Consider the following 15,653-nt stretch of genomic DNA (forward strand, 5'->3'; position numbering starts at 1 on the left):
TCATCAGAATTAACAAACTTCCCACGGGATAGCTTGAGTGTAGGCCAATTGTTTGTGAGAGTAGATACAGTGAGGGGGTGGATTGTGTATATTCATATGGGTGTACTGTATAAGTGATTCACACACTGACGTGCCGACTCTGTCCAGATGACCTGGAAGTTGACCCCTTCTCTCTCTCTCTCTGTGTGTGTGTGTGTGTGTGTGTGTGTGTGTGTGTGTGTGTGTGTGTGTGTGTGTGTGTGTGTGTGTGTGTGTGTGTGTGTGTGTGTGTGGCACACACATCTCTAGTCTACAGTCGACCTGTCTAAGAGTGGAAGCGATGAGAGGAACTGTTCCAATAACAACAACAGTAGTGATAAAGCCAGAAAAACCCAGCCTAATCACCCAGGCAGGCAGGCTGGTTCTAGCCTCTGATAGAGAGTAAGACAAACACAGACCATAGGGCTCCAGGGAGGGAGAGACACACCCAGGGAAACCAGCCCAGAATGGGGCGACCAGGCTCGGCAGGACACTCTTCCTCCATAGTGCCTTAATGGCCAGCTGAACATGACCTGGCCTGACACTGAGTAGGAGGCAAAGGAAGGGCCGCATCACCACTATTTTGGCTCAATTTATAACTATTGGGTTTAGTATGAGTCTAAAACAAAGCAGTACTGGATACAACGTCAAAAGAGAATCTGTTCTTTTAGACTTAACCTGCCTAAATAAACTTTTTTAAATAAACATAATATATCACCTTCTCCTTCTGGATCTCGCTCTTGATGACAGAGATCTTGGTCTTCATCTCCTCAATCTCGTGTTCAGGCAGCACCTGGATATGGGGCAAGACGTCCGAGTCATCCAGCAACTGGAAGGTCAGGTCTGCAAGAGGGATGTACCACTTACACTCATACTGCTGGTGTCTCCTACAGAGGGAGGTGGAGAGGAGGGGAGAGAGAGAGCTCAATATCTTTCATATATTTTAGAGGCAGGAGGGACAAAGACAATGAGGATCGACTGCAATTAGGGTTCACAGCGAATTTGGGAAAAAATATTGTTATTCTTAGATTTCTTTAAAAAAACTATTTGGAATACAGAAACTTGAGGCCATGTGTAACTTGTTAAAAAATAATGGCACCGATTGGCCTATAGGTGGCACTGTTATAAGCAGTCTCACTTAAACCCTTATATCCGCCGCAACATTTGACCTAGAGACTTGAAAGTTTGTATTTAGGCCTCTTTCCTCATGCTGAACAAATATGCCTCAAGAACCCATAAGGTTCATGAGGATAGATTTCCTCATTCTTGCACAATTTGATAAAAAAATAAATAATAATATATTCTCATGAACCATACATCAGATTGACTACCGATTTGGTATATAGACTCAATAAATTAGCCTCTAATGAATTTGAGAATGATTCATTTCTGCGTTCAAAGTTGGCCACAGTACCAACCTACAACACCAGACTAAACTTCACTTGCGTCATCCTTGTGGTATAGAGAGATAAACATGCTAACACTTTCACTGATTGCACATAAAGGAAGATTGATAATGTGAGCACTATCATGTAGGAACTATATACCTCAATTACATCGTAACCCTGCACATCGACTCGGTACTGGTACTCCATGTATATAGCCAGGTTATCATTAATCATTGTATATCCTTTTTTTGTGTTATATATATTTTTTATCTTTTTTCCTCTCTGCATTGTTGGGAAAGGCCGGTAAGTAAGCATTTCACTGTTAGTCTACACCTGTTGTTTACGAAGCATGTGACAAATCTTGTGTCCTTTGTCATCCTGTGAACCCCGTTCATTGCTGCTTGCAGTTATATTTCGATTTTTCTATTGGCTCTGTAAAAGAGGGGGCAATACCCACCATATAATTAATTGTATTCCATTTGTCTTGCTTCATGCAATATTATCCGTCTTTGTTGAGCCATATTCCATTGTGCTCATAACTTAAACATATCTCCCCTATTACTAGAACTCCTTATGTTTCGTAGTATGAAAAGACTGCTTGACTTGAGGAGATCCCATAGTAAACACTCAGACACAGAAAGACAACTAAATGCGTGTTCTGCACATCCATCCGGTTATACAGATGCTCACTAATGTTGTCAGAGATGTTTTTGTATTCCCCATAACGAGCATTCATTATCATTATGATTCCTGGGAGGCAGGACCGTACACTCATTAACACAGGAATACATTACATCACAACTCCAAATGTGTGCAAACCTCATCTAAAATGACGGGAGGGAAAATATGACAAGAACAATAAATGTCCTGTTTTTATCCCCAAAGTAAAATACTGAAAAACAAACAAATAGTAGTATGACTCATGTTTTAGATTAGCATTTTTCTTTGGCTAGTTAAATAAGTGTTTTGGCAGTATTGTACTATAGAGGGACGGCGACAGCAGATACCTCTCGTTTCTCTTCATCCCAATATATACCTCCACCCCCTCTTTCGGCTACAGACATCCCTCAATTTTTTATAAGGCCTTCTCTCCTTCTTAATACGGAGTGAGCCCCCCCCCCTTTGTAAGCAAACCCTTTGTCTCAGAGTGGTCCATGGGGTGTTATCGCTGTTGTCTCGAAGGTGTGGATCTGTATTCATGCACTGTTTACATGCCTAATATGACTTTAAGATGATCTAGAGTCTACTTAATAAACACGCTCCCTATTACAGACCGAGGTAGAGCTGATTGGGGGACCAAGATTGTCTCTGCTGCTGTTGAATAAAATCTGCATATCTAATCTCCTCCCATCCATCCACAGCACTTTCACGCTCCCCAATGAGCTTTTCACAGCCCTTGTTTACCATAATCACATGGATAACATCTTCATTTACATGTCTACATTGGGAAATGGTGGTATATTATACACCAATTCTGTAGGAAAATAATTATGGTTATGGAGTCAATTTAAACATTATAGAAACATGAATAATCGATGATGATTGAGTGAAGATAGAGGGATTGAATGGGATTCAGGTTTCTCAGTGAGTTAATACTGATGATTAGCTATCAACTGGATAGCTTATTTTAATAGGCTGTTGGCCTCATCCTATGGTGTTATAGTCCAGACAACACATACAGTAGGCTGTGTCTCAAATACAGTACAGGTGCATCAAAGCTGGGACCGAGAGACTGAAAAACACCTATCTTAAGGCCATCAGACTGTTAAACAGCCATCACTAGCCGGCTACCACCCGGCTACTCAACCCTCCACCTTAGAGGCTGCTGCCCTATATACATAGACATGGAATCACAGGCCACTTTAATAATGGAACACTAGTCACTTTAATAATGTTTACATAGTGCTTTACTCATCTTATATGTATATTCTGTTTCTATTCTACTGTATTTTAGTCAAAGCCACTCCGACATTGCTCATCCTAATATTTCAATATTTCTTAATTCCGTTCTTTTACTTTTAAATGTGTGTGTAATGTTGGGAATTGTTAAATATTACTGCACTGTTGGAGCTAGGAACACAAGCATTTCACTACATCCGCAATAACATCTGCTAAACATATGTATGTGACCAATAACATTTGATTTGAAATGCCACCCTATTCCCTATGTAGCTCACTACTCTTGACCCCATAGTGGACTATATAGAGAATAGGGTGCCATTTGGGACACAACGACAGACCGCTAAAGCTACAGACCATAACAGTGATTTACAGACTGGTGGTAACCATGACAACGGTAGTTGTCTGTCTGTCTTTCACACTGAGGTAGAGGGACAGCAGCAACTGTCAATCACAATGAGACCCAATCAATCACAATGAGCCCCAATTTATATAGCAATATTTATTACTATATAAATTCAGTGCAGATTCATTAGTAACAATACATACACATCCAGCCAGTTTGTGATTCATGAAGAAAAAGAATGGGAATTCAACTCAATGAACAGAAATAAATAAAAAGCAACACCAACAACAGTAACCATGCCATTGGAGGCAATCCTTTAAATCAAACACTTAATCTACGGCCGTGTATGCAGTCATTCCTAATTTACACACACACACACACACACACACACACACACACACACACACACACCCCCTCAGGCCCAAGCACCAGCACCAGATTGAGACCAGATTGTAATACATTTCCCAACATCCATACATCCACTACGGCAATGTGTTGATATTCAGCCCTATTCGAGCCCTCTAATCACTATTCTAAACCATTTCTCCACAATAGTCTACAGAAAGGCAAACATCCAACCCCGAGGCTTGAGTAAATGTATTTTTAACTTGGGGGGGGGGTAATTTTTTTTATTTGTTTTTAAACCCTGATCTGCAGCACCAAAGGCATCATGTGTGACTACATTCAAATTTTCAATTAATCGTCTTCCTTTTGTATTATAACATCAGAGAATACTTAAAATGGAGGAAATAACAATAGCAGTGAAAAAGAAAATCCCTTTGGAGCAGGGCTGTCATTCATCCTGTTACACTGTTTAATATCACAGACACATCAGAACTGACATGACAGGAGCACATAACTCTGGAGACCACTCAACGTGTGTATAATCTACGTTTAGGCACAGTGAATACCACAGTGGGTATTGTACATAGCTGAATGTGCATGTGTTTGTGTTGATGCTCTGTGAGAGTTGACCTACCCTACGGACGTCTTCTTCATCTTGGCACAGAGCAGCAGGTCTGTGAAGAGGAAGACGTGACGCAGCTTCCTGGAGCCCTCTGACACCTCCACCAGGAAACCATCCTTCACCAGCTGACGAGCCTACCAGGGAGAGAAACAGCATCACTTCCTGTGGACCGCCCAGCACGGGGCAACTAGCCGAGCCGTAAACATTCACTTCCCGTCAGGATATACTGTAGGAGGTATAGGTCAGGGTTCAGCAATATGAAAGAACACTTGTTGTCTATATTTTATATGTATTTTGCATTATCAATGATGGCGGTGTTACAGCAAGATAATCATCAGCTAAAGTAAGCCACTCAGAACTTGAAAAGCTCCCCCCTCTCTCTCTCTATATCTGTCCATCTCTGGAGAGCCAACTAGGAAAGCTAAAATAAGGCAGAGCTAAACAAGAACTGGAGTAATCAGGAAAGCCTGAGCCAAAGAGGGCAGAGAGAGATTTCCATTTAACTGGTAACAGACAGACTGTAACAAATGGAGAGATGACTGGGAGGTTAAGAACTGAGCTGACTGAATGGAAAACAGATAGAGAGGAAGAGATGGCGGGAGAGAGATGGAGGGAGGATAGCTGAAGAGAGGGGGAGAGAGAGATGGAGGGAGAAAGGAGGAGAGGTAAAGCGCAAGGGGGAGATGGTGGGATAGAGGAAGGAAAGGATATACTCAGAGAGAGAGAGAAGCATTAAGAGGAGAAAAGGCTGACATGCAGAAAACAACAGAATGCAACAATAAAGGCAGTGTTAGAAAGAGGGGGACATCAAACAACCCGGCACTGCATGCTGGGAGAGAGAGAGAGGGAAAAGATCAAAAGATGCTAGAGAGAGAGGGAGCTAGAGAGAGGGCGATCGAGAGAGATGAAGAGAGAGGAAGCTGGTAATGAAGAGATTGAGGATGTGGGGGTAGAAGGAGGAGAGAGACTGTGGGTTTCTCTCTGACCTCAAAACACATTTCACAAATGCATTAGCACACTTCCCCAAGGTTACAACAAGAAGTTCTGAAAAGTATAAAGTATTGTATTAAAATGGTGTGTGTGTGTGTCTGTGTGTCACCCCACCTCTCCCTTAGGCGTGGTGACGGCGGTCCTGCGGGGGTCAATCTCTTCGTTGATGGAGGACAGGAAGTTCTGGGAGATCCTCAGAGCGTCCTGCAGCAGGGGGAAGTCTGGGTGGTCCTTAGGGGTGTGCTTCAGCAGGTCCTACAATAACACACAGAGCGAGAAAGACCCTTAGATATTAAACACACTGGGAATGCAACTCTCAAATGGCCACAGGGACCCCCATCCAAAAACATAGAGAACCACAGCCATTAAAATGAAATGTCTATGGACAGTCACTGTGCATGTGTTTTTAAACCTGTGTTGATGAATTGGACTATTTGGATGCTTGGCTGGGTTCTGTGCCACATATTTTCCTCTAATTAAAGCATATGAGAGTCTCTACTTTATTGAACTGTGGGCGTAACTAATGACTTCATTTTTAAAGTGCTACCTAAGAAATGGCTGAGAATCTGCTTCCACATTGCAAATACCTTATTCTCAGCGTAACCAACTTCCTTTTTTCAGAGGAGAGTGTGAAAGAAAAGCCAATCTCTTTTCCGTTGCCTGATTTATGCCTCGTCAGCACACCTCGGTGAATGTATTCTGACAAGCTCTAGAAGGCTTGAGCTGATGTCAGCGGTATAGTACACTACCCGTCTTCGTACGTCATTAAGAGAAAAGAACACTAACTTTCACCGTCTGTCGGCGGCTGTGTCCCAAATGGCACCCTATTCCCTATATTGTGCACTATGGGCCCTGTGCAAACACTATTGAAAAGTAGTGCACTAAATATGGAGCCATTGTGTGTTTGCTCTTACCTTTGTACCAAACCAACTGGTTTTTGTTTAGTCACGGCTCCACTAGCTTTATGGAAAACATATTCATGAAATGCACTGGAAGCTAGACTGGAGGACACGTCTAGGCATCTCCGCTTACTCAGTAAGCGGTTTTCACTTTCCACTTGGTTGTAGCCCATCAAATTAGAGCCTATTGTTTATAACAGCATGTCATTTTGATGGACAGCGCAGAGGAAAGGTAAAGGCTTGGCAAATGGAACCGAACACTTACTATAAACAGCAGCAGGCCGGGTTTGACTTTGCAGGTGGATACAGAACCATGCTGCATCTTAATGACCTGCGGGGCTTTCTAGAGAGTTCTACCCAGCCCCATCACTATGTGTCTCACGACAGCACTAACTCTTAAACCTTGATAAGTATTGATCCTGTCCTATCTATTCAATCTATCTCTACGTTATGGTCTCTAATTCAATCTTGTCATTTGTCTCTGGGTGAGATCAGGAATCCTTCATGGATCTATCGAATGCTAGTCGGGACGGACAATGTACTGGTGTGTGCGAGTCCTCACATGAAGAACCAGCGTACTTCTGGTCACACGGTCAATCGGCTTGTACAGGAGAGCTGTGGGAAAGGACAAGAAGAGGGCACTCAGTTTGGTTTGACACACACACACACACACACACACACACACACACACACACAATGAAGAAAAACATGACTCAAAAAGCCTATTACACACTTGACTGGGCGTAGGTTTCCTGGGGTATGGGGCAGACATTTCAATCATCCAAAACCTCAGGTGTCTGCTCCCTGCAGAGACGGACACACACCTCATTCTTTCTAAGCTCGGTTGTTCCTTCTATGCTGAATAAGGTTGTTTTCAGAAACCTTCCCACTCAATTCACATCAGGATTAACTTCCTGACCCGGTCGAAATTTCTCGTTCTCACAGTGCGCCTCTCATATCTTATATCATATAGATGACAAGCAGTATTTTTATACAGCAGAGGAAGGTGAATCTATCCATACAATGTGTGAGTGGTTGAGTCAAGGTCTTGGCCCTCTCTCTCCCAGCATGCAGTGCAGGGTTGTTTGATGTCCCCCTCTTTCTAACACTGCCTTTATTGTTTCATTCGGTCGCTTCTCCCTCACACACACACACACACACACACACACACCAGTGTTGGGGAGTAGTGAACTACATTTAGTTTTAACTATTCATTTTAACAACATTTTGCAGTAGCTTGGTAATTGAACTATATTCAAATCTAGGTAGTGTTTTCAGTAGTTCACTTTCTTTGCCGTGTAGCATTATAGCTAACGACTTGAACTACGCACAATTTTTCCGGCATCAGACCAGTTCTTGTGTTTAATAGGTTAAATTCTATATTCTGTTAACATCTGACTCCAGAGGGATCTGTCAGGAAATTTCTAGTCCATGACATTTGAGATTCAGATGTGTCAATTTCCCAAAATAGCAGTTCACTACATCAAAACTTTTTCAACGTAACTTTAGTTAAGTAAACTATTTTTCCTAAGGGTAACTTTAGTGTAGCTTAACTTTTTCCTGTGAGAAATAATTGGTAAACTATATTTTCAGAGTCGATTCCCAACACTGACAAACACACACAGCCATTTAGCTCAGCATCACTAAAATTTGCTCGGTAACAGGGTTTACGTAATTCCTTGTTGGGTTGCGCACAGTATACAAACACACGTCTCCATAGGCAGCCTGTTTAACATGCAGTGAAGCTCCAGCCTCACAGCATCCTTATTGGTTACATAGCACTTTGATTCCATTGCAGATGTACTCTGTTACTAGGGAAACTATGCCAAGCAGTGTTCACACACACAAAATGTTCCTTTGACCTCAAAACCAATTTTCAATCCTAAACTTCTCTTAATCTGTCAATCCCTCTTTCCATCTCTCTCGCTCTCTCTATCCCGGTTTAACTCGCACTCAGGAGCCAATCCAGTTACAAACCAGATCTGTCACACTAGGCTGATTTCCCTGGAGGCTTTGCAGCTGAGAGACAGAGCACCTGCCGGGCTGACAGCCAGCGTGAGACGCAAGACAGGAGTGAGAGAGATGAAGAGAGAGAACAAAAATAGACAGAGGGGAGAGAGAGAGAGAGAGAACGAAAAGAGGGGGGAGAGAGGGTGAAGGGGTAAGGCAGCTTAGCTTTAGGGTACAGGCCCCTGTCGACATGTCTACCAGCTCCACTGAACATCCAAAGCCTTGGGCGTTGGTAATGAGCTGCTTGTGATCCCTGAATATACATCACACTTCACTCACTTATTATCTGGTTGAACATCACTGTACATCTGCAGTAGAGGCATCTGAATGTCTCTCTCATCTGCAGTACAGCTGTTGAAATGATCCCTCTTTCTCCATCTCCCTCCTATTCTCACCTCTGACTGAACTGCTAATGATAAAAGAGAGACAGCAGAAATCCACTGGGATCCTGTTCTGATGGACTACTGATGGGGCTTCATATTCTAGAACACACACGCGCGGTGTCACCGGCGGTCTACAGAGCCTCAACTGGAGCGGCGCTTATGAAAAAGCATCGATTCTCTTTCATGTTCACTCCCTCCATTAATAATGCTCCCTGTATTCCCTCCATGCTCCATCGTGGATGAATAAACCCTACTGCCTTGTGTGAATTAACTGAAGAATCTATATTCATTACAATGGAAATGAATGGCGACAACGGAGAAGAGTCTAGGTGTGTGTGTTCTAGAACATGAAGCACCATCAGCACATCAGAACAGGATCCCAGTGGATTTCTGCTGTCTCAGTTCCTGTGTGGATATGTGAATGGTTTAACACTGCAGCTCATACGTTTTAGGGGGGGGACCAACGTACAAAACAGTGGTAATCATTCAAGTTGAAGTTACTTCAGGATTTTAAACATACTTCCCTCTTGATGACAAAGCCTCAGGCCAATAGACTCAACCTCACTGTCCTTCACTGGAGCTAATTAACAGTACCACCCCCTGCTTTGAAACGGACTTCTGATTGAACAACCCTCGTCTCAGTCCCTTCATCACCAAGGACACAGTCAGTCAGGGACTCTGCAGTGCAGACAGAAGCACAGTTCAAAGTTCGGCAGCAACGAGAGGGAAGAGAGGAGAACAGAAGGGCCATAGAAGATGAGAGAAGAGGAGTGGAGGGAGGGAGGTGTTGCTGATTATAGAAAACAGATAGAGCTTCACAGCCGGTGCCTGTGATGGAACCCTCCTCAAGGACACCGTGACAACCTGACAGACAGCTCCTTCTCGGTAACCAGGGTGTCCATGTGGGTCACAGCCAATCAGCAGTCCTGGATCTACAACACTGAGACATGACTTAGATAGACATATGCTAGCCCACTTCCCTGACTGGCATCTAGACTTGGTTATACTGATCAATGAGTGAGTGATGGAGTGAGTGGTGATGGAGTGAGTGATGGAGTGAGTGAGTGAGTGAGTGAGTGAGTGAGTGATCAATGAAAACTGAAAGAGGAAGGGAAAGATTGAATATTGGGGAGAGAGAAGTGTGAGGAGAGACAGTGAGAAGGGGACAGAGAGGTGGCAGGATTATAATATATTTTTTAATTGAGAATATAGTCATGTCTAACATATGTATAATATAGTAATCAGGGTTTCTCAACCCTCTCCTCCCCCCCAGACATCCCGCCCCCCAAGGAGAGGGTTGGGAAACCCTGAAGTAGGTGTTGTTCTGAGAAAATATGAAAAGATCAAATGAAGTGGGTGGCGGCATAGTGACCTGTTAACAAAGCAGTCTAGACTGTGGTCTGGTCAGTCCAACAGGGACGGGAGGGAAAGGCTGTCAGACTGAAACCACCTGGAGAACATATAGGGTGGATAGCAGAGCGCCACCTAGTGCAGGGATGAGCAACTGGTTGGTGTCACACTCCAATAATCAACTACTCATTATCTTCAGTTTAGAATGTAATTAGTTTAATCAGCTGTGTTTACTAGGGATGGGGGAACAGACACCACTCCCACCCCCGATGACTGGAGTTGCACATCCCTGACCTAGTGTAATGGAATGATTATGTTTTCTAACTAAAGGTTTGGAGCTGATGCTGTTTGTGATGTCCCTATGGGGTTAAAGGGTTTTACAGAAATTCCAATATGTTGCTGTTGGACCACAAATCAGTGCCTTTACTCTAGTCTACCACTACAAACGTCAGGGACAGAGAGATGGAGGGACAGAGAGATGGAGGGACAGAGAGAGAGAGGGACAGAGAGAGAGAAGGACAGAGAGAGAGAAGGACAGAGACAGAGAGGGACAGAGACAGAGAGGGACAGAGACAGAGAGGGACAGAGACAGAGAGGGACAGAGACAGAGAGGGACAGAGACAGAGAGGGACAGAGAGAGAAGAGAGGGGAGTGAGAGTAGGAGGGGACAGAGAGACGGAGCAGAGAGAGAAGAGAGCAGAGTGAGAGTAGGAGGGGACAGAGAGGGACAGAGAGAAGAGAGCGGAGTGAGAGTAGGAGGGGACAGAGAGAGAGGACAGAGAGAGAAGAGAGCAGAGTGAGAGTAGGAGGGGACAGAGAGGGACAGAGAGAAGAGAGCGGAGTGAGAGTAGGAGGGGACAGTGAGAGAGGACAGAGAGAGAGGACATATAATAGAAGTAGGATTATCAACAGTGGAGCAGAACGTCTCAGCAGACAGCTGTATTCTTATCCACATGTGACAGCTCTGAAAACAGCCCAGTGCTGAAAAAATACTGCAAATATGGAAATGGGCTGAATCCTATCAAGACACACACACAATCAGACACAGAGAGAGAGAGAGAGACACAGAGAGAGAGAGAGAGACACAGAGAGAGAGAGAGAGACAGAGAGAGAGAGAGAGACAACAGAGAGAGAGAGAGAGAGAGACAACAGAGAGAGAGAGAGAGACAGAGAGAGAGAGAGAGACAACAGAGAGAGAGAGAGAGAGAAGACAACAGAGAGAGAGAGAGAGACAGAGAGAGAGAGAGAGAGACAGAGAGAGAGAGAGAGAGAGAGAGAGAGAGAGACAGAGAAAGAGAGAAACAGAGAAAGAGAGAAACACACAGAGAGAGAAACACACAGAGAGAGAAACACACAGAGAAAGAAACACAGAGAGAGAGAAACACAGAGAGAGAGAGAAACACAGAGAGAGAGAAACACAGAGAGAGAGAAACACAGAGAGAGAGAAACACAGAGAGAGAGAAACACAGAGAGAGAGAAACAGAGAGAGAGAGAGTATACTGTATATATACATAATATGACATTTATAATGTCTATATTCTTTTGAAACCTCTGTGTGTAATGTTTACTGTTAATTTTTATTGTTTATTTCGCTTTTATATATTATCTACCTGACTTGCTTTGGCAATGTTAACATATGTTTCCCATGACAATAAAGCCCCTTGAATTTAATTGAATTGAGAGAGAGAAACACAGAGAGAGAGCGAGAGAGCGAGAGAGCGAGAAAGCGCGAGAGAGAGAGCGAGAGACACAGAGAGAGAGAGACAGAGCGAGAGACAGAGAGAGAGAGAGACAGAGAGAGAGACAGAGAGAGAGAGAGACAGAGAGACAGAGAGAGAGAGAGAGAGAGAGAGAGACAGAGAGAGAGACAGAGAGAGACACAGAGAGAAACACAGAGAGAGAGAAACACAGAGAGAAACACAGAGAGAAACACAGAGAGAAACACAGAGAGAAACACAGAGAGCGTGAGAGACACACACACACACATCATGCCCAGACAGTGCAGAAAAGACTCCACGACAAGCAATTAATGGACAGCAGTACTCAATATGCAGTAATACATTTGCGTTGTGTTAAATAGATTGAAACGGACTATCTGCTCAGTTTAACTAGACAGTGTGCTACATGAGACCGGGAGACTGGACAGTGTGCTAAATGAGACCTACTTTATATATATACACAACTATTACAAACATGCTTATACTACTTTATATATACAACTACTAAAAACATGCTTATACTACTTTATATATACAACTATTAAAAACATGCTTATACTACTTTATATATACACACACAACTATTAAAAACATGCTTATACTACTTTATATATACAACTACTAAAAACATGCTTATACTACTTTATATATACAACTATTAAAAACATGCTTATACTACTTTATATATATACACACAACGATTAAAAACATGCTTATACTACTTTATATATAGACAACGATTAAAAACATGCTTATACTACTTTATATATATATACAACGATTACAAACATGCTTATACTACTTTATATATATACACACAACAATTAAAAACATGCTTATACTACTTTATATATACAACTATTAAAAACATGCTTATACTACTTTATATATACACAACTATTAAAAACATGCTTATACTACTTTATATATATACACACAACGATTAAAAACATGCTTATACTACTTTATATATACAACTATTAAAAACATGCTTATACTACTTTATATATACACAACTATTAAAAACATGCTTATACTACTTTATATATAGACAACGATTAAAAACATGCTTATACTACTTTATATATACACAACTATTAAAAACATGCTTATACTACTTTATATATTCACAACTATTAAAAACATGCTTATACTACTTTATATATACACAACTATTAAAAACATGCTTATACTACTTTATATATACACAACTATTAAAAACATGCTTATACTACTTTATATATACAACGATTAAAAACATGCTTATACTACTTTATATATACAACTATTAAAAACATGCTTATACTACTTTATATATACACAACTATTAAAAACATGCTTATACTACTTTATATATATACACACAACGATTAAAAACATGCTTATACTACTTTATATATACAACTATTAAAAACATGCTTATACTACTTTATATATACACAACGATTAAAAACATGCTTATACTACTTTATATATAGACAACGATTAAAAACATGCTTATACTACTTTATATATACACAACTATTAAAAACATGCTTATACTACTTTATATATTCACAACTATTAAAAACATGCTTATACTACTTTATATATACACAACTATTAAAAACATGCTTATACTACTTTATATATACAACTATTAAAAACATGCTTATACTACTTTATATATACACACACAACTATTAAAAACATGCTTATACTACTTTATATATACAACTACTAAAAACATGCTTATACTACTTTATATATACAACTATTAAAAACATGCTTATACTACTTTATATATATATACACACAACGATTAAAAACATGCTTATACTACTTTATATATAGACAACGATTAAAAACATGCTTATACTACTTTATATATATACAACGATTACAAACATGCTTATACTACTTTATATATATACACACACAACGATTAAAAACATGCTTATACTACTTTATATATACAACTATTAAAAACATGCTTATACTACTTTATATATACACAACTATTAAAAACATGCTTATACTACTTTATATATATACACACAACGATTAAAAACATGCTTATACTACTTTATATATACAACTATTAAAAACATGCTTATACTACTTTATATATACACAACTATTAAAAACATGCTTATACTACTTTATATATAGACAACGATTAAAAACATGCTTATACTACTTTATATATACACAACTATTAAAAACATGCTTATACTACTTTATATATTCACAACTATTAAAAACATGCTTATACTACTTTATATATACACAACTATTAAAAACATGCTTATACTACTTTATATATACACAACTATTAAAAACATGCTTATACTACTTTATATATACAACTATTAAAAACATGCTTATACTACTTTATATATGCACAACTATTAAAAACATGCTTTATATATACAACTATTAAAAACGTGGCCTTCATCATCTGTGGGATGGAACGGTGTTAAGTTGAACTCAACCAGGTATAACTTATCATCAGCACTAACAGAGTGTCTTCTTCACAGACCATTTCCACTTCATAACGTTGTAATCTAAAGCCTACCTCTACTTGAACTGTTACTGTCTGGCTGTACCACACGTACTGCAAATATTCCTGCATATCTTTCTGTCGTTTTACTGTCCTTCTCTCTCTTGGTCTTTCTCCGCTTTGATCTGCTGCCAGGCTTAACCCAATACGGCCAGAGCAGTATAACATCCCTCAAACGTGCGCATACCACACATACTGATTGGAGTGGTGATGGTACTCAGTAGATAAGTATGGTGTGTATGAGGTGGGGAAGTCTGGGACAGTCCGTCCTGACAACGTGCTCTGATTATAAAGAGACCCATCCACCATCCACACCTCCACAGCCTCTTCCCACTGGACACACACTGGGTGAATCAACCTGCTTTCCACGTCATTTCAATGAAATTTCATTGACGTCTGTGTCCAGTGGGTTCCACCACTATCTTCTCCTCCATCTTCTTCCACACTCTGTTCCCCCTCTCTTTCCTCGTACACTCAGTCTTCCCCCCGTCTTGTTCATCTCTCTCTCGGTACATCCCTTTTCTTCCCCTCTGACGTTCCCAAACCTTTCACCTTAAAAGGTGAGTGCTGTCTGTCTGCTGATATGACAGACTGACAGGAGACCCAGCCAGGGAGGATAATCCCACCGCAACTTCCAACACTAAACCCTCACACACACACACACAACGTTGGGGACAAATATACGTAAAAACAGGTACACTTCTGAACAGGCACACACTACCACAAACACACACTACCACAAACACACACTAACCATCTACCATGCAAACAAGAAAGGTGTGAGCACAATCACAGACATGCAAAACCAACACACAGACATGCAAAACCAACACACAGATATGCACACACACACACACACACACACACACACACACACACACACACACACGTCTACTGCCAGAAGCGGAAAAGCACAAAGACTTTCTCCCTCTCGCTGAGCAAAAATGAGAGGATAGAGAGAACGACTGTCTTTACCCAGAATACAAATCAGCTCATTAACTAATAACACCCATCTACATTTAAGACAGTGTCACACACCAGGAACTTCACCATGCAACATCCACACTAACCTCTTCACAGTACCAGCCAACAAAGAACCTTTCATATAGTCATATAGACATACAGGCAAGTGCAATTCTTAAG

The 15,653-nt window shown here is 41.0% G+C and overlaps 1 protein-coding gene across 1 annotated transcript in view; it reads right to left on the reverse strand.

The window, feature by feature from the left end:
- LOC115148277 (active breakpoint cluster region-related protein) overlaps positions 1 to 15,653 on the reverse strand; it is a 210,653-nt gene that overhangs the window by 84,350 nt on the left and 110,650 nt on the right. The window contains exons 5-8 of the mRNA XM_029690221.1: positions 7,070 to 7,360; positions 5,723 to 5,863; positions 4,631 to 4,752; positions 737 to 905 (exon numbers count right to left, since the gene is read on the reverse strand). Coding sequence (XP_029546081.1) covers positions 737 to 905; positions 4,631 to 4,752; positions 5,723 to 5,863; positions 7,070 to 7,360 — 723 coding nt within the window. The remainder of the gene's footprint in view (positions 1 to 736; positions 906 to 4,630; positions 4,753 to 5,722; positions 5,864 to 7,069; positions 7,361 to 15,653) is intronic.

This window comes from Salmo trutta, chromosome 15, assembly GCF_901001165.1.
Source record: "Salmo trutta chromosome 15, fSalTru1.1, whole genome shotgun sequence".
In the NCBI taxonomy this organism is placed as follows: domain Eukaryota; kingdom Metazoa; phylum Chordata; class Actinopteri; order Salmoniformes; family Salmonidae; genus Salmo; species Salmo trutta.